Raw genomic sequence first — 26,009 nt, 5'->3', positions numbered from 1 at the left:
TCTTGCTAATGTAATCTACAGTAAAGTTGGTTTCCTGTATCATTTCAGTCTGTTTCTATATTTGTGAATTGGGTATTTCCTGTCAGATGTCAAATTACAATAGCTTTTTTAAACAGGAAAATGTCAACTACAAGTAAATCACATTTGTGAAGTTTGATGGGTCTCTGGTGGCCAGTTTTCCATGTCACATGATGGAAGAGGGAATATAGCTATCAGTCAGTGTTCTTGTTCATGTCATTTATGGAAATTTCCTTCGGGTAGAATTAAGAACTGGTTTCACAATATGTGAAAATACAACATGTGTAAATTCGGGAAGCCCTTCTGAGCTAAGATTGCCACACACAATACAGAATGGAACTCCTTAGTTATTAAGTACATGTATAGAAGAGAAATCTCAGCAATGGCAGCTTCTCCCATCATCTTGCAGTAGAGGTAAAAGCAATCAGTTGGGTCCAGGAGAAAAAGTTCATGGCATAGTGGATTTTTCTTCACCTTTATCTTCTCCAGCAACCTACTATTTTTCCTGAAACTCCTTTCTGTGGACTGGAAGAGCCTCAAACGTGCCACAGGATGGAATGTTGCAATAATAATAAGAGATAAGGTGGATTTGCCTCCTTCCCTCTTCTTCACTGGTGCAAGCTGGAAGACAGAAAAAGGGATGATTTTATCTGATTCCCTGTTATCACTGCAGTTCCCCATCCTGGGGCGTGTTTTGCTTATAAGAGTATCTCACTCTCATAAGGAGGAGTTTCAGGACAAACGGCATGGTGCTTGGAGAAAAAAGGGAAAGATATGCTTCTCCAGCTCTTTCCGTGAATTCATTAGTGGGATCAAACCCAGTGTGTTTAATCTTACCACTCACTCAACTAAGAACTTACTTGACAAGATGTTCCTCATCTGTTGAAGGTAGGCAATTCTGCTAAAAGAAGGCTCGCTGAAGGAAGTGTCAAAAACTCACAAGCCGTTTCCGCCTGGCCAGAGCAGCAGCTTCCCACCAGCTTAAATAAAGCCAGTGGAGTGTCGGGACCACTCGCATGGTCACGTGTGGGCAGTACTGATGCCAATGCTGCCCGCAGGGCACTTACCTTACCTTCCTGGGGGGTCGGAGGGCAGTATGGGTATGTCTTTCCAGCCATCCAGAGCAGAAAGGAAAAGTAAGTGCCTTGCAAACACCGGAGGGGCCAAAAGCAGCCCCCTCATGCCGGTGCGGTCTTCCAGTGGGAAGACACCAGTTGGGAGGCGCAAGCACGGTGCTGTTGCAATGCAGCAGCACCAGCTGTGCAAACAACGCCCCAGCAATGGCGTTATTACCATTCCTAGGGCACTGTTGTTTGACTGTGTGGAAGCAGCCACAGTTTGTGTTTGTCAGAAACCCAGTTTAGCTCTTAAAGAAAGGCCCCTTGGCATATTAAGTTGGAAAATGCAAACTGGCACAATCTTTTGGCAATTAAATTCTGTTGTCAGTGATCAATAAATGTAAGAAGGATTAATGCTATGCAGTTAATTTTTTTTTAATGAATGTGAAATATTTTTAAAGTTTGGAGACTTTTTAGCAGTAAATGCCCTTGTTATAGAAAAACTGAAATTCAAATGTTAAAGGTTACCACTGTCATTAGCATAGCACTATAAATGAGTTTAAAATAGATTTTATATCTCAGGAAGTGCAGGTCTCCTGTGCTTGTTTGCAACGTATAAAGCCATTCTATAACACTTCGTGAAAGTTGGATGTTTACTTGTTTTATGTATTTACTATGACCTGGATGCCCTGATCTGGATGAGCCAGGTCAGCCCAGTCTCATTAGATCTTGGAAGCTAAGTAGGGTTGGCTCTGGTTTATATTTGGATGGGAGACTACCAAGGAACACTAAGGTCACTATGCAGAGGAAGGCAGTGGCAAGCCACCTTGTAAGTCTGTTGCCTTGGAAACCCTACAGGGTCAGCATATGTCAACTGTGACTTGACAGCACTTTACACACACGACTGGGATTCAGTGAGAACTCTGAACACTCCCAAAGTACTTCAATCATGGGAATATTCCCAGTTTTCCCAGTTTTTCTCTTCTGGAGATGGTCTCTCATAAAAGCCACTTTGAAAAGTCCATTGACTTTCATGGAACAGCTTTTAGGGAAAATCAGTGGCAGCTTTGGAAAAAGTTGTTTGTGTAGATATAGTTGACCCTATCTGACCCTTTGGATCCTGGGCCATCTGCAGCTTTTTTGCAGTAGTGCAAAAAAGTAAAATAAACATGGTGTCACCAGTGGTGGGATCCAAAAATTTTAGTAACTGGTTCCCACAGTGGTGGGATTCAAACTGTGGCATAGCGCCAATGGGGCAGGGTGGGGCACGACGGGGGCATGGCCGGGCATTCCGGGGCGGGGCTGTGGCAAGAACGCAGCCGCTGCGCCGGTCCTTGGGCGGGAAACGAATGCGCGCAGGCTGCCACGCATGCCGGTGCACCTCCTGCTAGACTGCTTCAAGTTCTGCACGCTACTGCTGAGACGAGGGGCGTAACTAAGGCAAAAATCACGTGGCAAAATCACCAATTAGTAACCCCCTCTTGGCACACACAAATAATTAGTAACCTACTCTCGGGAGCCTGTGAGAACCTGCTGGATCCCACCTCTGGGTGTAACCTTAATCAGAAGTTAAACCCTTCTACGTCACTTAACGTTTGTGGACGTAGAAGGATGTATCTCTGCTTAGGATTGCACTGAGAATGTTACAGAGTTATACATAAAACTCTTATGACACCTGGAAATATGCCTCTTAAATGAAAAGCTAGTATATGACATCTGCCCTACTCACAGTTGAGCTACTTTTTGGAAAGAGTTCTTGTTGTGAACATAGCAATGCCTATGAACTATGGAGCCTCAAAGACTTTCTGGTAGCTACCAGATAAGGCCTGCCTGACAGGATACATGTAAGGATGACTGAAAAGGCTTGGAAACCCCTTTGTATACTAAAAGTCAAATTAAAATATTTATTTATTTTTATTTATTTTCTGTATACTTATTATCTGCCCATCACCAAAGTCCCTGGGTGGATAATAAGTATACAGATAAATAAATTAATAGTAATTAGTAGAAGTCCCTCTACTGATTATGATTAGTAGAAGTACTTTCTGGGATGGAAGACTGTTACCAGTCAACATCAAGAATGAGATAACAGCTTCGGCCATTCGTTGGACCAGTTTGAAATCATCATTTTTTAAAAAACGGTAATACTTAGCATTCCTATGACAATGTCAGTGTTCATAACACTTCACGGATATCATCACATCTTTCCTTACAACAGCTCTGTAAAGTGGGCCGTGTTTGTTAGATTTTCAACCTGGATTCCACAAAGCAGTTGAAAATATAAAATGCAACAGATTCTATTTAAAAAGATTTTTTTTCAATGTATTGTCAAAGGCTTTCACAGCCAGATTCAACTGGTTGTGGTGGGTTTTCCGGGCTTTGTGGCCGTGGTCTGGTAGATCTTGTTCCTAGTGTTTCGCCTGCATCTGTGGCTGGCATCTTCGGAGGTGTATCACAGAGAGAAGTCTGTTACACACTGTGTCAGACTTTAAAAGCTAAAATCATAAATAATCAAAGCCAAGAATAGAAGTACAGGTGGGGAGAGGAAAATTAATTGATAAAACACAATTTTAAAATGCTTAAACAAACCAACTTCCCTCAGCCAGTCAATTTATCTGAAGAGTGGAAGAGAAAAGAAGTTGGAGAAGGTGGGTGCAGCTGAGCCAAGAGGTTCTCTACCTCCCTGTCTCTTGTACATTCCTTCCAGGAGACAGGATGAGAATGGCCTGTATAGAGCTGCACTCCTAAATCTTAAGACTTGTACTTTTCCAAGCCCGATGACTGTAACTCACAGTGGAGTTTGTAACCAAGATGGAAGGGAGTCTTCAGCATTTCAAGTCAGACTGTTTTCCAAGATGTGTTGTTTTATTTTGCAAAACGAAAACATATATGTTAATTGTGCATAGTTTAAGGGGGACAGTGGAAAGTTTTTAAATGTTTTGATCTGAGACATTTAAAAATGAAGTGTAGCATGCACACAGTCTGATCGTAGGATTTCAGTCCATTGGGGGTTACAGATGTGCCTTTGCTGCTGTTGATGGACAAGGATCAAGGTCAATTGTCTGCTCGATTTTCTTGTTAAGGCATCCTGTGCAAAACCATGGCTTCCTAAATGCATTGTTCTTACAAACATGACATCCCTGAGTTCTCTTTTCTTTTCTTTTTTTCTTAAACTAGCTGATGGGCCATACCTTCAAATTGTTGAGCAACCTAAGCAGGTAAGAAAACACTATTGTGTCTTTAGCATCAATTAAGGGCTTTTGAACTGGAATATCAGTATGGGAGGAGAGTGCTGAAAATTTGCTTAAACCAACCTGCATAAACTCTATGTATATCTTGAATGGTAGACTTGGTCTAAAATTTAATTTCCGGAGTTGCTTTGCTATTCCTTTTGCGTGCATTTTTAAAAGTCTGGTCCCTGTTCCTTATAACAGTGAAGAATTTGTGACATATTCCAAGTGAGAGCCAGAAATGCAAAACAATTTGAACAGCATAATTAGTGCCAAGGCTTTGAAGCTGATGACTCATTTTGAGAGCTGAAGCACGGATAGATTGGGGTCGACAGAAGATTGAACATGTGTGTAGGAAACTCACAACTTGGATATTCAGGCAGGATACACAATTCCCTTAACTCATTTTATCATCTCTGTGACCTTGTGAGACACACTAGGCTGAGGGAACATACTGCTTTGCAGTACAAAATTTTTTACATGAGACACTTCCATGAAGGGGAAAATTATCAAATGTGCATCTAACTAGAATGTCTCAAATTAGACACTTGTGGTGGCTGACATCCCCAAGAGAAATTTTGGTGTCACTAGCTTTAAAAATGCTGGGGGTTTTTTTGTTTTTTTTTTGTGGAACCCAGCAGGCTCCAAGTACTGGAGCAATGATACCCTGAAATTTTGGTGCCAATATCTCTAAAAAATACGCCCCCTACAGGCCAAAATGTGAAAAAACAACCAAAAAAATAAAAACGCATCCGAGAATCTTGGATGTTACTGCAAGTTCAGATTGCGCAGAGTTCTGAGGGGGCGGGCTTGGGTGCTTGGCCCTTCAAGTACCTCCAACCTGGCTCAGCTCGGCCTGATCCACGGATCGGGCCGAGCCAAGCTGAACTGCCAAGCCTTGCTGCCTGTACTCCGCCTCTTGTCAGCCCTGCTGTGTCCTCTGTTGGATCTTTGTGGGGTGGCAGAACTAACAGTCACGGGGACATGCGCGGCCGGCCCACCCACCAACCGCGCCGCTCTCCCCTGGATGCTGCCGCTGCCCCCCCCCCCCCACATCTCATGCCCTTTCGCCGGTAAGGGGGTGCCTAAGTTCAGCCGGCAGGGAGGGTGGAAGCCACCAGGGGAGGAGGATGGGGGAGCTCTGCCTCCTTCCGCTGCCCCATGGGGGGGGGCATCAAACTCAGGTTTTGCCCAGGGCTCGTTACACCCCTGCTGTATTTTTCCTCTTTACACCCCTGCTGTATTTTTGTTTCTGTACATTCTAGTTTGATTGTTGTGTTCTTGTTCACTTAATTAGCACTACATAAATATTTCAACACTCCTCGTTGTGTTATGTGATTGCCTGTAGCTTGGTGTAGTGGGTTTTGTTTGTGTTACAGATTTTGGTCTGTTACACCTTCTGCTTTTATGGTTTTAACCTTAGATGTCAGGATTGTATGTGGTGTAATTAAAGTTTTTGCTGTTTTTCCAGTTTGAAAATTCTTATGGTCCAAAACCTCTGATTTGTTATCTCAGATATTTTACAAGCCTACTGCTTGATGTCCAGATGACTGTAAAAATAGTACCATTAAGCACAGAAACCTTTCTGATGAAATGTTGTATTTATTAGAATTCAATACGGCTGTGAGCTCAGAGATGTATAAAACATTAATACCTTAATACATTAGTCTGGTAATAAAATAATGTGCATTTGGTGTAAATATTTATTTATTAATGTTAAGATGGACTAATAAAAAGGTACTGCCTTTCTAGTTTTCATTCTCATTTTTTGAGATCAAAAGGATTGTGGCTTTGTTCCAAATGCCTTGCAGTAAAAGAAAATTCCATGAAATTATTCTGGTTGGTGTTTCAGGTTTGCTAACAGTATTTTAAATGGTACCTCTGAGAAGATACTTTAATGCAAGCATAATTTTATAGCATTTTGAATTAACCTCCCAAATCTGGATGGGAAATTCCAGGATAGATTTTGCCGCCCCCCCCTGCCCCTCCCAATAAATTATATGCCTCCTTAGAATTAAAGAAAATAATTAGCCTGCAGCGCACTAATAAAATGCATTTCATCTTGCTGTGCCATGTAATAGCCATGTAATATTGAAAATTATAGTAGAATTAATGTATGATGTTAGATGAGATGACATATATGAAGAGGGAAGACAAATTATCCTCGTTTATATGACAAAATAAGGGAATATTCTGTTGAAAGTTCATTTATTAAGATCCTAAAAACTAATTTCTGCAGAGGGGATTTCGTTTCCGATATGTTTGTGAAGGACCATCACATGGTGGACTTCCTGGAGCTTCAAGTGAAAAAAACAAAAAATCATATCCTCAAGTTAAAGTAAGTACATTATTTTTTTGCTGTCTTCTATGCTGATTAAATCTGTTTGGAGTTTTTGGCTGCATTTAAGATTCACAGCTTTATAAACAATGGCTCAGTTGGACAAGTACCTAATTGTGTCAAGAGCAGAGGGTGAAAATCTTGCAAGCAAGTTAATAATTCATTACTCACGATCTTTGTGTGACAAGCTGCCAGTAAGAAATGATCTCAGGGTTTTGGAACTGTGCATGCTGATGAAGGTAGCAGAAATTTGGCAGCCAAATAAATGTGAGAATGGCTGACTGAAAGAACGTAATCTGTTGCAAGGAGGTATCATCTGAAATCTCTGTTGTTCACCTAGACATAGGGTTGCCAACTCCATTGTGAAATTCCTTGAGATTCAGAGGTAGTTCCTGGGAAGGGTGGAGTTTGGGCAATACAGGAAGCTCTGTAGGGATGTGATACCATAGAATCAGTCAGCTAGGTATGCCGACTCCGGCCTGAGAAATTCTTGGAGATTTGGGGATGGGACTTCTGGAAAGGAAAAATTGGGGAGGGACTTCACGTATAATCTATGGTATGCCACAGAGCTGTGGTGGCGAACCTTTGGCACTCCAATTGGCCATGTTGGCAGGGGCTGATGGGAATTGTAGTCCATAACATCTGGAGTGCCAAAGGTTCGCCACCACTGCCATAGAGTCTGCCCTCTGGGTCTGCCATTTTCTCCATGGAACTGATTTCTATAGTCCAGAGATCAGTTGTCATTCGAGACAGACTCCAGGTCCTACCTGGAAGTTAACACCGCTATTTAGACAAATGGTCTGAGTTTTATTTCAAATCTAGTTACTTGTGTCTTAACTTTCCTAAAGGATTCTAGCAGAACATTGTGAATCTATTCAGCAAATTATTGGAAATTATCAAAAGCCAGCAGCAACTTTTTCTTAATATTTTATTTTCTGCTTTGGTTCTATGGTTTTTATCAGTCTTTCTCTTGCTGTATTTTTAAATATTTATTATGCCAATAAAGGCTTGATTGAAGTAAATTATTGGGTTGGATTTTGACAGCTTTTTCACTCAGTCTCAATCTCTTTCTTACTACAGCTCCTCTTCTACACAACTTTTGTCTATGCAGGTCCCATGATCCCCAGCATAGCATTTTTGGTGGTCATAAGGGAATCCCTTCCTTCCTGTTTCACCTGTATAAAAGAGCAGAGGCGTAGCACCAAGGGAGAAGGGCGCGCGCGATGCACCGGGCATGCGCCCCTGCGGAGGCGTGGCGGGGGCATGGCATAGCGTTCTGGGGGCTTGGAGGGGCGCGGGGCGCACACGCACATCGGACGCAGTTCCCCCTCTCTCTGTCCCAGTAAAAGAGGGCTGATTCCAACCAGTTGAGAACTGGACCAGCTGGTTATTTTTATTGATAAAATAAAAATCATGTCCAAGACAAGGCTTGAAGGACTTTCCAAACACAGGCATGATTAAAAGTGCAGATAAAAGGATGTCTACATGGTTGCTATTATTTGGATTACATGTGACCAAGACAATTTGTTAGAAACAAATGGCAAAACATTGTTTTACCATGCCATTTTTTGCCAGAATTCCAAATTATCATTTTACCATGCCAATTATAATCCTAGACCAAACTGGGATAATTTCCCTTCCCAAAACAGCATGAAACTTCTTGTCTGTGGATTGGGAGACAAACAAAGTGTGTCACGAATCAAGAGCAGCAAGAGAAAATAAGATAAAATCGTTTTCTCCCTTCATTGATGGAAGCTTTAAATGGAAGAGAGAGAGAGAGATGAAATTTTACCCAATCCCCAATTTTACCCAATTCTTTTTATCCAATTCTCTTCAGTTCTCTGTTGTGTGGTGCATTTTAGTTGTCTCCAGATCCTCAGAAAGAATTTTCAGGCTACTGGCAGAAGGTGGGGAAAGAGCCACTCCGCTATCTCCTTCCTGGAGCTCTTCCACTGGATCCAACCACATGTTCCCAGAACTAATGTTGTGGAATTTCAGTAAACTTGCAGTTGTGTCTTTCTAATAATATAATACATATTGACTGATTACGCACAAGGTCTTTGCTGCATAGTGGAGGCCGGTGTTCACCGCAGCAAGATTTCTTGTAGAGACGTATTTTCTGGAACCCCACTTTCACTTTCCACTCTCTTCGTGGTAAGTGAAACCACTTGCAGCACGATTTTAATTTTGCTTCACTGCCAGAGCGGGACAAATTTGCCAGTGGGCACAGATTTACCCCAGACCTCTTCCCTGTGCCCATGGCCAGCCTTCTCACTCCCTCGCAGCACTTTGCACACCTTCCCTCTCACACAGACCCCTTCATGCTGTCGCCTCCTTCCTGCTTCCCTAAGTGCACTGATCAAGAGATTGATAGATTGATCTCTCATATGTATAGTGGGGGGGGGGGGGAGAGAGAACCCCTCCTCATCTCTAACGTCTGTGTTCAGTCTCTCCTCCACCAGCACTGCACAGCCTCAGTTGCCATATGCCCTGGAGCCTTCTCCCTCCATGCTGACAGCTTCTTCCTGATTCTCTAAAGTGCACTTATCAAGAGATTGATCTTTTGATGCCAAGTAACAACAAAGAGGACTTTTGCAAGAACATTACAAGCAGGTGTCTTTTTGGTTCCACTCCACCTTCCCGCTCTGCTTCTGCCCTCCCTGATGGCTGAGGGGGCTTTTAAAACTTTATTTCAGGCAAGACTCTGTTTTAAAACAAGTCTCTCTCTTCTCTTCTTCTCTTCTCTTGTGACGGCGACAGAGAGTGTGCGTGTGTGGAGGGGAAGGGAGTGGGGGAGAGAATATCAGCTCTGTGCCTTTAAGGCTGTTGTTGAACAGAGTTTAGAGAACCATGAGAAGCAGAGGCCCAGCAGAGTTCAGCAGACAAACTGTGCTGCCTCCTTGCGTGTAAACAGAGAAATGCGAGGAGAGCCCACTATGAGCCCACTGCGCAGTGAACAGGCTCAATGTAAGTGTTCCATGCGTAATGGGCCATTGTAATATAAATCATGAAGGATGTGTGTTTGTTTACTGTTTCCTTTAGTGATACTTGTTCTTACTTCGTTTTTATCTTTTTCTGTGGTTGTTTTCCTAAGTCTCTATTTTCATCTGAAGGATTTTCCCCCATTTCTGTTTTATTTAAGTTCTTCCATGGCAACACTTCTTTGGAGAGGTTGGTAGAGAAATATGGGGAAGTTCCTCAAGGCAACTTCGTGGCTTGTTAACGCCTGTTCTTGCTTCACATTTTGCAAGTAGGGAAGAGAAGCATTTTGCATACAGTTTTCCTCTTACACGCGCACGCCTCCCCTCCCCCAGCGATCCATCTCCCTGTTGCTGAGTGCTTCGCTTTGATGAATGACAAGAGCTCTGTGAACCCCGCAGAATATGAAGGATCAAGCATTGTTCTTCCAACATGATTAACAGACATGCTCTGGGTATTCTTTGTTTTAACTTGCTTCCCACTGAAGCAGTGCCACTCAACTGTAGGAAATGAAAATATTGATCAGGTATAGCTTTTGAAGTTTAAAAAAATCCAGTTCTGCCTTTGCATCAGTGCCCAGGGCAGTTCATCGCGCCTGGTATGTGGTCTGGGAAGGTGCCATTTCAAATATCTTCATGGCCACAGAATCTGTAAGAGGGGCTTAGCCAAGCTGTTCCTTTCAACCTCACTGTAGGGTTTTCAAGGCAAGAGATAAACCAAGGTAGTTTGCGATTGCCTGGCTCTGGGTAGCAACCGTGGACTTCCTTGGTGATTTCCACCCAGCTACTAACCAGCGTCAACCCTACCTAGCTTCCAAAACCTGATAAGATTGGGCTAGCTGGAGCCATCCAGGTTAGGGTCATATCTGCTAAATGGGGAAAATACTTCTGATCTAAATGACAGGTCTCTTGTAAGACTACTGGGTTAAAAATCACTCAGATCCCTGATTTTTCCTCCCATGGGTCTCCAGATGTTGAAGTAACGTAAGAATCACTTGCTGCTGAGATTAAGGGTTATTGAATTAAGAGAGAGTTGTGGTTACTGTTCTCCAGTGGCTCAATCTCATCCTGCACCCAGTAAAGCAATATTATTTGAGCATACTGATGGAGAAAGATCAGGAGAAATCTAGATAAGGAGAAACTAGATAAGGGGCAGGAGAAACTAGATAAGGGGCAGCAACATTAACATATGCATTCTTACCTCTCCTACATGGACTCCATATTCTTACATACTGGATGTAATGTGGGATGGAACTTTTTGGAGAACAGCAACATCATTGCCTCAGTAATGTAAGAATCAGTCTTAGAGATCCTGTAAATGTATTGGTGTATTTCTGATGGTGGTTCTTGTTTTCACAAACATGTTCAGACATGAGTCATCTGTGAAACCAGTGGTGAAAGCACTCTGAAAGTCCTTGTTCACATAGAATAACTTTCCTGAGATAAACAACCTTGACTTTTGACATGTCTATCATCAGCAAAGATTTTGACTGCTGTTCCTTGGCCACAGCGCTCATTGGCTACATTGTGAAGTTGAATGGGTTTGTTATGAATGCCCTGAGGCATCTGAATAGCCTTATTCATAGTTTTGTGTACAAGATTGCTTCTTATTTTCTGAGAGCAATCATAAGGCATTCACAAGGAAAGTCACATTCTGGGGTATAATACAGTCAGTTAAATGGGAATTCTGCCATTGACTTGGTCACATTCTTTTGCATCAGTTTGTGAGACTTTCTGGATCTTCCTCTGGTATGCTGTTCGGTAAAGAACAGCTACACTTCATTGTACTCTCGGTGGTGAAACCTTTGATATTCATTGACTGAGCTGGCATCATACTTCAGAATGTTCAGTTATTCAGGGAACAGAGCAATTAGTAGTCCGTGTTATGTGAGGACAGGGGAAATTGGCAGTTTGACTGGGATTAAAGAGAAGATGCCTGAGGACTGGGCACGACTGTGAAAGAGATGGAAAGCCAAGAGGCAGATTCATAGAAGGGAGGAAGCTGAAGGAAGGAGCACAGAATCAGAAACAGCAAAAGAGGGAGTAAATGGCAAATGAGGCTTGAAGACCGAATATGGAGAGAGAGAAATTGAAGCAAACAGGGTAATTGGAGATTGAATCCTGAAGGGACTTCATGGCACTTAAAATCATCAGGGGTTTACTAGAGAGAAGGAGCAGTGCAGGAAGCTGATAAAGGGTAGGGTGAACTGAAGGAACTGACTTGAATAGTGACCTGTTCGATAATTGATCAAAAATGCTGCTGAAGGTAGAAGGAACTTAGTACTAACTAGCCCAAAAATATGCAGAGGGCCTGGAGCAAGGGGAGGTTGGGCACAGCTGACGTACCAAGTGGAAGGAGGGGGGGCACTGGAGGGGGCCAAGAAATAAAAGAGTTGCTGGATCTGGAATGTAGACCCTGGGAAGAATGTTCTGTGGCTTCTTTTGGAACTGCAGCATTATGGCCATGCAACCTGATAGCCGTAATCCTGTGCATACTTAGCTGGTATCAACATAGTGGATCTTGCTCTGAGGTGCAGAGAACCATATCATAAGAAGGCAGTAAGGTCCAAGAATATAGATGCAAGAGTTACTTGCAAAACTTAGAAGGGATAGCTGGGCAGCTTTAAAAGGGGCTTGGACAGATTTATGGAGGAGAAGTGGATGTATGGCTACCAATATTGATCCTCCTTGATCTGAGATTGCAAATGCCTTAACAGACCAGGTGCTCAGGAGCAATAGCTGCAGAAGGCCATTGTTTTTACACCCTGCATGTGAGCTCCCAAAGGCACCTGGTGGGCCACTGCGAGTAGCAGAGTGCTGGACTAGATGGACTCTGGTCTGATCCAGCAGGCTAGTTCTTATGTTCTTAAGGGAGGCATGCACTGGTGTCCCATTCCCCCACATCCTGTCATGTTACTTTCACATGTGGCCATACACATACAAATAAAATTGAGAGGGGGGAATCCTGCCCACATCAATTTTCTGTATGTATGCATGTGCTGGGTCTACATTTTGAGTGGATTGTGTTTATATTGTGCAACTGGTTCATTTTGGTAGGCTATTTTTTTTCCTGTATGAATTTTGATTTTCTTTTTAAGAAAATAGGAAAAGAACGGTGGCTTTGCAGCAGAACTGAATATATAATTGGCAGACAGGCAAGCAGGCTGTGGGGCTGTCTAAAAATGATATTTCAAAAAGCCGCCTTGAGCCTGCTTTGTCAAGAAAGGGTGAGGTATAAGTCAAATAAATATATACAGACATTATCTAAGTGAGACTGACAGCATGCCTCTCATCTATACAATAAAACATTTTCTTAACTAGAATGAAGAAGAAGTTGGAATTATGTCCGCCCTTTCTCTCCTGTAGGAGATTCAAAGGGGCTTACAATCTCCTTTCCCTTCCCCCCTCACAACAAACACCCTGTGAGGTAGGTGGAACTCAGAAGAACTGTGACTAGTCCAAGGTCACCCAGCTGGCTTGTGTGGGAGTACACAGGCTAATCTGAATTCCCCCAGATAAGCCTCCACAGCTCAAACGGCAGAGTGGGGAATCAAACCCGGTTCCTCCAGATTAGAATGCACCTGCTCTTAACCACTACGCCTTCTGCTCTTAACCACTACGCCACTGCTGAAGTGTTATCTACATGCAGCCTACCTGCTGTTAAATCATGAGCAGGTTAGGGACACAAAGCTTTTTGTAGAGTTACCAGTATTGGAAATAAATCATCACTGTGCTTGGGGATTGATTATTCCCTTGTTCTGACTGAGTGAGAGTGTTGAGCAACCAAAATACCTCTTTGGTTAAAAAAAATCCGTGAGCCAGAATCTGGTGGATTGGATAGATGAATCTGCTCCTCTGCTGTTGTTGCCCTTTGGAAGGATAAGAGCTGCAGATTCTCACAGATCACAGCATGGGTTTTGGTGTAAAAACAAAACAAAAAACCTTCCCTGTTGCCAAACTGCTGATCCTATACCTATCTTTTCTCCTTGGTGTATCTGGGCCTTAAAATAAGTCTTTCCTGTTCTGAGCTGGGTGATGGATCTAAAGTTCCATTAGCATAAGAACAACAGTAATAGTGGTTGATTTCCCCTTCCTCTGTGCAGCTGCCCATGTTTGGTAGCTCTTCCTCCTGCGCCTCTAAAATGCCTTGGGGTGGAGTCACAAAGGGCTGCTGAGGGAACGGTAAGGCAGAGAAATATCTGTCACCGCCAGCCCCTTCCACTCACATAGCTAACTCAGCATCTTGTTTTAGTAAGGTATCTTGAAGTTCTGTGTGTGGTGGTTATTCTGAGATTTCCTGCAGTGTCTGTTTTGTCTGCAAGTACTTAGTATTATTGCACACTGAATAAGATCGAGCTGCACCATGCTGGAAGAGGATACTCGGTTTGTAAAAATAAGAGGGGTGTGTGTGTGGGTGTGGGTGTGGGTGTGTGTGTGTGTGTGTGTGTGTGTGTGTGTGTTGTACGCCATCAAGTCACTTCTGCTAATTGTGACCCTATGAATTAATGACTTCCAAAATGTCGTATTTTTAACAGCTTTTCTCAGGTCTTGCAAACTGAAGGTGACTTCCTTTATTCAGTTAGTCCACCTCATGTTGGTTCTTCCTCTTTTCTTAGTTCAGCTTAGGAGACAAAATGCATTGACTTGGATCCATTGGTCATCTCAGCTGACTGAAGGAATTTCCATTGGCAACTCAGTGATGATCAGAGTTGTGGAGAGCTTGCTGATTGCTAATATTGAAATCTTCCTTTTTGCCTCTCAGAAGGTGTATTGGCCACAATAGTTGCTGTCCATGAGATTAAGCATGCCCAGTTTCTCCTACCCTCTTCTTACTATGGTGGTCAGAAAGAGTTGTCTGTTGTGTTAAAAAACAGCTGATTCTCTGGTTTGAGGCAAGTTGGGAGTTAATTGTTGAGGCAGATTGAGATTTCTGAAGCCACTGGAATACTACCTGTAGATTGTTGTCAGAAGCAACATCCAATATGTTCTAAATATTACTGTTTCGGGAGGGAAAAGCAGACACTTTCTCAGATTCTACCATTGTTATATGCCTTGGCAGTTTTGGAAATATGAACTAATATTGGGTCAAACCATATCAGCTTTTTCACAAAATCTCACCTAACTTTTGAATTACTACCGTCGCCATTCCACATGCCTTTTGAGCATTCAGGTCCCATGTTTCCCAGCAGAGCAATTTGATTGGTCAGAGAGAAGCCCTCCTTCCTTTTTCACCAGCAGAAAAGCTGATTATATCCACATAACGTTGTTTGTGGGCCTTTGTACTTCAAAATCTGAATTTATTCTCAGCTACTCTGAAATGGAATATATATATTAAGGTCATGACAAATGATGGTTCATACTGAAAGTATCTGTTATGCTCCCTAACAGATCTTCAATTATGTTGGTCCCGCAAAAGTAATTGTTCAGCTGGTCACAAATGGAAAACAGCCCCATCTGCATGCTCACAGCTTGGTGGGGAAACACTGTGAAAATGGAATATGCACAGTTAATGCAGGACCAAAAGATACTGTGGTAGGGTAAGTACTTTAATGTATTCATGGGATAATATTTCTATGCAGCTGTGATACAAAGTATATCAAAAGTGTGGCTGCAGAAGCCAGAAATCATAAACAAGTAGAATATCAGTCTTTCTTCAAGGAGTGCAACATATGTATCCTCCACATTATTGTGGCTCCACATTATTGCTGTCTGCAAACCTAGGCGAGCATGGCAGAATACATTTTTAAATTTTTCAGACATGTGAATTCCACATTCCCCTACGCTTGTATGATCTATATGTTTTACTGCTTCGGGACACAGAGCTATTCGCCATCTGATGGCTATGTTAGATTATGTGGTGGGTTGGTTTTAATGATTTACAATGTTTTATGAGGTTGTTATATTACACACCGCCCAGAGCCCTCCAAGGGTGGGCAGTTAACAAATCCAAATTATAAACAAACAAACAAATAAAATTAAAGTTACCAAAAAAAGTGGTCCACCCACAGTGGAAACTTGGGAGCCCAACCTTACAACAACATGTAAAGCATCCCTTCTTTTTCTATGGTTTAGCTTGCGTACTGAGTTTGGGTTGGTTATTTTTATCATGTCAAAGAAACAAAATGTTTGACAGGGAGTGGCTTCAGTAATATAATGAACTTCACTGGGGAGTTCACTGTGAGTACTCAAGTCACGTCTGAAGGAGCGCTAAAAATTCAGATAGTTGGGGAAATTGGTTTTTCACTTTATTTAAATTATTTAATAAGCATCACTACAAAGCACAACGTTTAAAAACAACACCGTTTTATTTCTCTTTACGCTTCTTCTGTGAGTCTCATTTGCATTTTCCATTTTTAAATGGGGGAACTGAAAGTTGAGAGTCAATGAATTGCCCAAAACTATCCAATCAATCATTACTTAATTTCAACCCAAGGATTCAATTCTATGCATGTTCCTAAGAACTTAGACGCACCAGAGCTTTCCTGATTTCCTACTTTGGCTCTTTGTACTGTGTAGGAAGCTGCTGTTAGGAGCTTCCACACTTTTAGGAGAAGTTTTAAGGGGACTGTAGTGGAACATGCCCTGAAGCCCTCCTTTGTACTATCTCCACCTATTAAATCATTCTAGTGAACCTCCCCTCCTTACCTTCTAGATCAAAAAGTTGTCCATTTGCTACAGTACTATTAAAATCCATGGCATAAACATTGTTAGCATAAACATTGGGGACATTGTACATTTCTCAAATGAAACAACAAAGGGAATTCTGAATTATAGTAAATCTTCCCTTTTGAAAGTTATTGTTCAAATAAATATGTATAATACCTGTTCCAAGTGTGGATCAGGTTTCAAATAAATGCTGGTTGGATGTCTTACAGCCAAGTTTTTTGGAACACACATAGTAGTCCTGAAAAAATAGTGAGAGGGATGCAAAAGCTGCTTTTAATACCTGAAAGGTTCTCGTGTTTGATGTTAAGACCCTTTGTGCCAGCAACTTGATTTTAAGAATTAAATATTCTCTGTACTGAGACTCTGCTTCAAATCTTGCTTCCTGCTAAGTATTTTTTGTTGTTTGTCAAATGCTCTGAAATAATCAAGTTTCTCCCCTGAGGAGGGGAGGGAAACTTTAGAATGCAGGTAGTTTACTTCCTTTTGTTGGTAGTAACTGGGATTATAGAACACTCTTCTTGAGTCCATGGCTTGCAATTGCTTTTCAGCCTTTGCATCTTGCTTGCTGTTCTATTGCTATTAAGCACCAGTGCTAAGATGTGTTCCCCCACACTTTCAAAACATGTTAAGGCAAACAGAGGCGTAGCTTCAAGAGGACGGGGGGTGCGACACCCCGGGCGTGTGCCCCCATGGGGCATTCTGGGGCAGGGGCGGATGTTGGCATGGCAGGGGCAGAGGACGCACCAGTGCACCGGGTGCTTTTCCCCTTTACTGCGCCTCTGGAGGCAAATGATGTATGTGCTGTATGCAAACCTAGGCGAGCATGGCAGAAGACATTTTTAAATTCCAATTTCTAAATTGCATTGATGGAACTGGTAATGAAAAAAAAGAAAGACAATTCTTGTTAAGAAATTACACAGAACATTTTGCAAATTATTATTTTTTTGTCCAGCTTTCCAAACTTGGGAATATTGCATGTTACAAAGAAGCGAGTGTTTGACACACTAGAAGCACGCATGATGGATTGCTGCAAAAAAGGCTACAATCCGGGACTTCTTGTGCACCCTGAACTGAGCTACATACAAGTGGAAGGTGGAGGGGATAGACAGCTCACAGGTGGGTAAGAATTTAATTAGCAGTTCAAATCTCTCAAGCAAATGAAAGCATTGATTATTGTTTCTGTTATTGTTTCAGTGTCGTCAAGTTGGAGCTGACTTATGACAGTCCCCATAGGGTTTTCAAGGCAAAAGGCAAACAGAGGTGGTTTGCCATTGTCTGCCTTTATGAAGCAACTCCAGACTTCCTTGGTGGTCTCCCATTCATGTACTAACAAGGGCTGATCCTGTTTAGCTGCCAAGATCTGATGAGATTGGGCTAGCATGGGCTTTGTGCTAAATAATACCTTTTAATTTTTAAATACCTTTTGTCTAAGTAGGCATTCTCTTCTTTTCCTTGTTCCTTCCCACCACTAAGGTGCATGCTATCCATCCATCCATCCCTCTATGCACGCAGGCCAGCCGGCCAGCCGGCCAGCAGGTATATCCTGCTTTTCTTCCCAAAGGTATCCAAATGGAGATATGAAAAAAGAAGACAAAGAATAAACTATACACAAACTGATAAGCAGAACAGTGTTGGGCCAGCAGACATCATCTTGGGGTTGTTCTGGATTTTTAGGCTGGCTCCACCAAAATTCTGGCCTGGAAGAGTAGACCACAAACTTAACACGAGTCAGCCAAGAAAGCCAATGCATTTCTGGGCTGCATCAATAGCATAGTCTCTAGATCTAGGGATGTAATAGTACCACTTTATTATGCATTGGTCAGACCTCACTGGGAATACTGTGTCCAGTCCTGCGTGCCACAATTCAAGAAAGATATTGACAAGCTGGAACAGGTCCAGAGAAGGGCAACCTAATTGTTAAAGGTCTGGATTCCATGCCCTACGAGGAGCAGCTTAGGGAGCTAGGTATGTTTAATCTGAAGAAAAGAATGTTAAGAGGTGACAAGATAGCTATGTTTAAATATTTGAATGGATGTCATGTTGAAGTTGGAGCAAGCTTGTTTTCTGCTGCTCCAGAGACTAGGACAAGGAGTAATGGAGTCAAGGTACAGGAAAAGAGATTAGGAAGAGCCTCCGGACAGTAAGGGCTCGCCTACAGTGGAATACACTGCCTTGGAGTGTGACAGAGTCTCCTTCTCAGGAGGTTTTTAGGCAGAGACTGGATGGCCATCTGTCAGGGGTGCTTTGATTGTGTATTCCTGCATGGCAGGGGTTGGACTTGATGGCCTTTACGGCCTCTTCCAACTCTGTGATTCTGTTATTCTATTCTATGAGTCAGTGGCTCCTTCCGCACACGCAAAATAATGCATTTTCAAACCACTTTCACAACTGTTTGCAAGTGGATTTTGCTATTCCGCACAGCTTCAAAGAGCACTGAAAGCAGTTTGAAAGTGCATTATTCTGCATGTGCGGAATGAGCCAATGTTTTATGTGGTTGTCACAAATAAAGTCGAATATAAAAGAAAAGGGTGTTCTATGTTGTGATGCACTTTAGAGTCCTTGTTATTGTGGGTTACATTGGCCTGTTGATTTTGGCTTCAGGTAGGCTAATGTTGCATCAAACTGTTTTACTTTATACAAAGCTTCTGCTTCTTTCTCACGGGCAAATGCATGGATGCTCATCCAAGCTGTGCCTCTCTGGCACCCTCCTCCACCACTACCACCTTGACAGAAACCTTTCTCAATTCACCTGCCCTTTTTGCTGTTTGTAGAGCGAGAAAGAGAACTCATTCGCCAGGCAGCACTTCAGCAGACAAAAGAGATGGACCTCAGTGTGGTGCGGCTGATGTTCACGGCTTTCCTTCCTGATAGCACCGGCAGCTTTACAAGAACCCTTCATCCTGTCTTATCTGATCCTATATTTGACAGCAGTAAGTATTTTGTCCCTCCTTCCTTCTAGTGCTTTGACATTTGTATGTTTCCCATTTACTTATTTAAGTCGGTTATAAATCTTTGTTTATCCCTTTCCTTCTTGCACGTTTTGAAACATCAAGAAAGGTCACAGATTTTTAATGCAAAGTGATATCTTAGTAGCTTGATTTTCTTCAATAAATGTACAGCAGACAATGAGAATGTTCTGTATCCATCTGGTGAATTTGTTTATATGCTCCATCATATAAGTGCTCCATCATATAAGTGCTCCATCATATACACACACACACCCCCGCCACCATCCCAAGATTTCAAAAGAGTCCCAAGGAAAGATCAATGCAACACCCATGACTGAACATTTATACCACGCTGCCCTATTTTTAACAAAAAATAAAAAAGAGCTCTTGCAATAGAGGTTTATAAAATTTGGCAAGGGAGTAGAAAGTGGATATACATAACTTTTTCCTCCCTCTCTGGAAATGCTAGATGTCATAGGCACCAGACAAAGCTGATGGGCTGGAGATTTAGGACAGACCAAAACAAATATTTCTTCTGAAACAGAATAATTAACTTGCAGAATTCAGTTGACAGGATGTAGTTAAGGCCACACCATTTTACCAGGGGATTAGACAGATTCATGAAGGACAGATTAATCAGTGGTTATTAGCTAAACTGACTCAGTGGAACGTCTATGGTTCGAGATGGTAGCCCTCTGAATACCAGTACTATGGAGCAGCAACAGGGGAAGGCTTTGAACTTGGTGGCCTGTTTGCAGGCATTCTGTCTCTAACTGGTCATTGCTGGAACAGGGTGATGGATTAGATGGACAAATGGTCTAATCCAGTCCAACAACTCTTCTGTAAGGGGAACACATCACTGGGGATTTGAAGCTCCAGTTGAATATTATAGACACACAAGTTTTAGCTTCATGTTTTGGAAGCTAACTAAATGTTGCAGTGGTTGACAATGCAGGGATCCTTTGGATATAATAAGTTTCTTTGTTCCTAATCTCTCTGACCTTCTTAAAGATTCTGGGATGAAGCAGTGTCTAGAATGAACCCGCCACTCCAGCCATGATCACTCACCTGTAATCTGTCTATTGTGTGGGGATATTGCACATGATACTCTCAATTCCCTGTCAGTGAGGACTAGAGTGGTATCTAGTTGTCTTTGAAGCAAAATATATTTATCCTGGGGTTTTGTGATAGTTGCGTTTTATCTATTTTATTTGGGATTGTATATTTGAGAACTACTTCTGAATTACAACAGTTTTCCACATAGCTTCCATTGCTACTCTGAATGCACTCACCTGGTGAGAAAGCAACCAGGGGCAAATGCATTGGAGCATTCACGTGGCAGTTTTTCCTGTACTTTTCTTACTTCAGGCCTTCGTGACTGTGGTTCTACTCATGCAACCCACACCCACACACACACAACATCATGAATTGACATATTATAATGTCATAGTAATTTGAGCTCATTCCTCTGAATTCCTCTGAGCCCTCCGGGGGAGGGCGGTATAAAAATGCAACAATAAATAAATAAATAAATAAAATTCTCAACTTTCCTTTCTTTTCTTTTTTTAAAGTAAGTCTCTAGCTCCTTTTGTTGCAGGTATATGCCCATGGCATATAAACCTGCTTGGAGTAAGAATGTTCCAAAAAGATCCTACCAACCCAAGTTTTGAAAAGATCACAGCAAAGTGGATTCTTAGGGAAAGACATTGTCCAGATGCTTTTAAAAAGCCATACTTCTTCCAATGCCAAAGCAGAACAGAAACTCCACGTGGAAACAGCCATGATCACATCCCTGCTCTTTATTTCTCAGATGAGAAAGTGTAAACAACTACAAATCTCTCTCTTTTCTTTTGCCTGAGTCGTAACAACCTGACTTTAACTCCTGATGCTTATATTTAACAGAAGCTCCCAATGCTTCCAACCTAAAAATTGTGCGAATGGACCGGACAGCTGGCTGTGTGACAGGAGGAGAAGAGATTTACCTTCTTTGTGACAAAGTTCAGAAAGGTGAGACTCTCATTTGAACAGAACTATACAGTAGCAGTACTGCAGTGTTTCGTTCTCCAAGTGCTTGCATGCAAAGGAGGAAAGGGGGAGGGAAGTGATGCTTTGTCTTATGCTGGACATTTAAAACATAAGCCACGTTGATTTGGCCCACCTTAGACTTTCCTTTAACATTTGAGTATCTTTCAGTGAGGAGTAACAGGGATAGTTTTTGCTTTGTTTTCTGCACCATAATGTTTTATGTCCATTCTGAACATCAACCTTTCAAGCATGAGTTGTTTACAACACAGTTGCTGCCACAAGCTACTTTTTACCTTTGATTTCCACACTTTTCCCCTCCATTTGTTCTGAAAATGTTTTCCCTTAATTTTTCCTCTATTGTTATAACTGCATTTTTAATCCATTTCCGAGTCAGTTTCCCTTGAGCGAGCAATCATGTTGAAATGGTCTTTATTTCTCCATCCCACCAACCCTCTGGCCATGGCCTTGTAGTTGCTCCTCTTCAGCCATTTTCTCCTTCCCTGCCTCCTACGTTTTCAAAAGGATTTCTTTTCTCTTTGTCATATTGAACTAGTGATGTAACGCTGAGGCAGATATACAAAGAAGTAAGCTCAATTGGATCAGCTTTGAGCAGCAGTGGCGTAGGAGGTTAAGAGCTCATGTATCTAATCTGGAGGAACCGGGTTTGATTCCCAGCTCTGCCGCCTGAGCTCCGGAGGCTTATCTGGGGAATTCAGATTAGCCTGTACACTCCCACACACACCAGCTGGGTGACCTTGGGCTAGTCACAGCTTCTTGGAGCTCTCTCAGCCCCATCTACCTCACAGGGTGTTTGTTGTGAGGGAAGAAGGGCAAGGAGATTGTAAGCCCCTTTGAGTCTCCTACAGGAGAGAAAGGGGGGATATAAATCCAAACTCTTCTTCTTCTTCCTCTTCTTTGTCAATTTCACATAGCACTTGCAATGTTAACATTCAGGCACAGATACAAAGAAGGAGGGTCGATTGGATTAGCTTTGTCGATTTCACCTAGAACTTGCAATATTAATGTTCAGGCAGAGATACAAAGAAGCAGGGTTGATTAGATAACCAGTAGAACACCAAGATGCAAGGGCAATTAAAAAGCGTACTAGGGGTAATTGCTGCATGCAACTGGGGACTGCTGCAGTAATGATTGTGCTTTATTGTAGATCAAATTTGGTCAAAAAAAGTGATTCTTTTTTGGGGGCTGAAGCTATGTATTTCTAATCCTTTGGGTAATGGCGCCTGCTGTAGGAGTTGTTTTAGCTCCCATTTTGAGTTGGTAGTTTTCAATACAAGAAATGGAGGCTGAGGCATTTTTGAATTGCCACTTCAAAATGTACTTGCACATCTACACTAGAGCTCCTGCTCAAAAGAAGAAAGGGGGGAGGGTTATCTTGGATGACACCCCGCCACCGGCAGGAGTAATATGTTTTTAGCAGTAGCATGTGGAATAAATGCAACTGAGAAGACATGGGGAACCGCCCATCCAGAATGACAGGGGGAAAGGAAGAAGAACGATTTCACAGAAAGTGTTTCCAAGACACAAAGTTTGACCACTAGGAAACTCTGTGGTAACCTGTGCAGGCAGAAAAGGCCATTGAAGGGTATAACTGTTATCAGGATTACTCTGTAACTCAGCAAAACTTTCAGTATTGCATATTATGTCTCATTGGTTTGTTTTGGTGGCATTTCAAAGTAACGTAGATGCTGTGCAAAATAAATATTTGTAATTTTGATCTTTCCTTTTTTAGGTTGGTGGAGAATGTTATCTATGTTTTCATCATGGAGTTTCATTACGCTTACATAAGGATTGTGTGTGTGTGGGTGTTCTGTTTGTTTTTCAGTATTATTTGTAAACTGCCTTTGGGGCCATATGGCAGAAAGGCGACCTATAAAAAGAAATTCACGAACAGTCTTTTTTGTTTCTGCTAAACTATATTTCAGCAAAGGGATATTAATAGGACAGTTTACTCTCTTGTTTTGAGATTCTGTGCATAACTTCTCTGAAGTTGAGAAAGTCCTTCCTGATTTAAGAAAAGGAAGTGAGAAATACGCGTCACTGCTTTATAAAAAAAAAAAGTCTTACTAAATGGAAACCCCAAAGTGGTGTTTTCCCTTGAATATGGTTTTCCCTTGACATCATTCTATGAAATATCTTGGTCCTTTAGAACTGAAATGGATTGTAAGAAAGTTAAGAGAGTATTTCTCAGTGACAAGTGGCAGATTACAGGACAAAAGATAAACATTCACTAGTTACCAAAACCAAATGTGCACCATGTGCGGTACTTACAGATTGCAACCTAGAAAGAATACCTCTGGTCCAGAATCCTGATGGTGTCCCATGGTGTACATGGAGTTTCTGTAGGAGTGGGGAGGAAAACCATGCAAGTCCCTAAGAAATGGAGACTCAAGGAAAATAGTTCTTTCTTTGTCCAATTTCTTTTTAAAATGAAGAGGGCTTTCCCAAACTGGAGTGCAGGGTTTTTAGATTATAGTATCTAGCAAGCCATACTTCAGGTCAATTCACTGTAATCGAATCCATTTAAGCTTGCATAGGCATGCTGCCAAATGGTCTAGTCTGATGTGGTAGTACAACAGAAAATAAAATTGAGGTGCACAGACTGCTGTCATAGGGCAGAATCACAGAATCTGGTGCTGTGAGCTGTTTTTTTGCCATTGTAGTATTGTGTTCACTCTAGGTAGTGATCATCATGGTGAACTCATTCAAAACTGTTGTTGTGAACTCATACAAAACTATGATAGCCATGTTTAGATATTTGAAAGGACGCCATGTTGGTGAGAGAGAAAGCTTGTTTTCTGCTGCTCCAGAGACTAGGACCAGGAGTCATGGGTTCAAGGTGAAGGAAAAGAGATTCCACCTAAACATCAGGAAAAACTTCCTGACCCTAAGGGCTGTTTGACAGTGGAATGCCCTACCGCAGAGTGTGGTGGAGTTTCCTTCTTTGGAAGTTTTTAAACAGAGGCTGGATGGCCATCTGTCAGGAGTTCTTTGATTATATGTTCCTGCCTGGCAGGAGGTTGGACTTGATGGCCCTTGGGGTCTCTTCCAACTCTATGATTCTATTGTATGCCAAGGGCTTCAGTGGTGATAAGGCATGCCAACAGTGGAACAGTGCATTTTTATGCAGAAGATAAGATAGGTGGGCATTGTTCAGTGGGACAGAATCCCAGATAGGTGCATGCATTGGGTTAGCAAAACATGGCAGATGATGCTTTGCCACCTAACATACCAAGTTTGGGACTCTTTAGTTTGGAGAGGAGACGTCTGAGGGGGGATATTATTGAAGTCTATAAAATTATGCATGAGGTTGAAAAAGTTGACAAAGAGAAATGTTTCTTCCTTTCTCACAATGCTAGAACCAGGGGGCATTCATTGAAAATTCTGGGGGAAAGAATTAGGATTAATAAAAGGAAACACTTCTTCATGCAACCTGTGATTGGTGTTTGGAATATGCTGCCACAGGAGGTGGTGATGGCCACTCACCTGGATAGCTTTAAAAGGGGCTTGGACAGATTTATGGAGGAGAAGTCGATCTATGGCTACCAATCTTGATCCTCCTTGATCTGAGATTGCAAATGCCTTAGCAGACCAGGTGCTTGGGAGCATCAGCAGCAGAAGGCCATTGCTTTCACATCCTGCACGTGAGCTCCCAAAGGCACCTGGTGGGCCACTGCAAGTAGCAGAGTGCTGGACTAGATGGACTCTGGTCTGATCCAGCAGGCTTGTTCTTATGTTCTTATGTTGGCATTATGTATTTTCATTACCTTGCAATGGCAACTGCACGTAGCTTTACCATCACAATGTACTGTTGCTACTTGAGGAACTTACAGGAACTGGATACAAAATATTTTAAACCATGTTAAAAGTGGTCACCACCTCCTCCCACTTGTTTAATATTCATTTATTTAAAACATTTATTATCTGTCTTTCTCCCTTGTGGAACTAAAGGCAGTTTAAAATATATCAAGGCAGCTTACAAAAATTTTATTGATATTCTAGTAGTATATTTTAATGCTTAGTGATAATTTTACTGACTGTTTTAATTGTGTGTTGGCCCTGAACATAGTATAAAATGTGATATAAAATACCTCAAAGCTAATTAAGACAGAGATTAATTAACATCATTTATACCCTGGCTTTCTTCCCAGTGGGGACACAAATCGTTTTATCTTGTTCTCCCATGTTTTCTCCTAACTGCAGCACTATGAGGTAGTTAGGCTGCAGTTGTGTGATTGGTCCATCAGTCTTCTGTGGCAGAGTGGGGATTAGAATCTGGGACTTCCAGATCCTGCATGAAAGTGAAACCTTAACCCACTGTTTAATTATTTCATCAATGCAGATGATATTCAGATTCGTTTTTATGAAGAAGATGAAAATGGTGGTGTCTGGGAAGGGTTTGGAGATTTTTCCCCTACTGATGTGCACAGGCAGGTATGTAACAGTGACAATGTGTATTAATGGTAACACAGCCACAGTTTTTCTCTTCTGGCCAAACCCATTTCAATAGGATACAGTAAATTTCATTACTCCATTGATTTGAATGGAACTGTGAGAGGGGTTAAGAAATAGGGAAACAGAGGCAATATTTCCTACCGCTACCTTCTTCCTTCCATGATGTGTAAATAGCTATCAGTGCTTGATCAGAGCTCTCACTAGCTATAAGAGGAAATTTTGTCCATTGCCCCAGGGAAATATTAGGCAACTCATCCATCCATCCATCCATCCAT

At 42.0% G+C, this 26,009-nt stretch overlaps 1 protein-coding gene across 1 annotated transcript in view; it reads left to right on the top strand.

Annotated features, from left to right (window-relative positions):
• The window catches only part of NFKB1 (nuclear factor kappa B subunit 1), a 77,154-nt gene that overhangs the window by 21,404 nt on the left and 29,741 nt on the right, over nucleotides 1-26,009 (top strand). Inside the window, exons 4-10 of the mRNA XM_048509220.1 lie at nucleotides 4,254-4,294; nucleotides 6,546-6,644; nucleotides 15,011-15,159; nucleotides 17,241-17,404; nucleotides 19,060-19,218; nucleotides 21,139-21,243; nucleotides 25,622-25,713. Coding sequence (XP_048365177.1) covers nucleotides 4,254-4,294; nucleotides 6,546-6,644; nucleotides 15,011-15,159; nucleotides 17,241-17,404; nucleotides 19,060-19,218; nucleotides 21,139-21,243; nucleotides 25,622-25,713 — 809 coding nt within the window. The remainder of the gene's footprint in view (nucleotides 1-4,253; nucleotides 4,295-6,545; nucleotides 6,645-15,010; nucleotides 15,160-17,240; nucleotides 17,405-19,059; nucleotides 19,219-21,138; nucleotides 21,244-25,621; nucleotides 25,714-26,009) is intronic.

This window comes from Sphaerodactylus townsendi, linkage group LG10 (genome assembly GCF_021028975.2).
Source record: "Sphaerodactylus townsendi isolate TG3544 linkage group LG10, MPM_Stown_v2.3, whole genome shotgun sequence".
Taxonomy (NCBI): Eukaryota; Metazoa; Chordata; class Lepidosauria; order Squamata; family Sphaerodactylidae; genus Sphaerodactylus; species Sphaerodactylus townsendi.
Note: the sequence above shows the minus strand (reverse complement) of the source record. Positions and strands in the feature narration are given on the sequence as shown.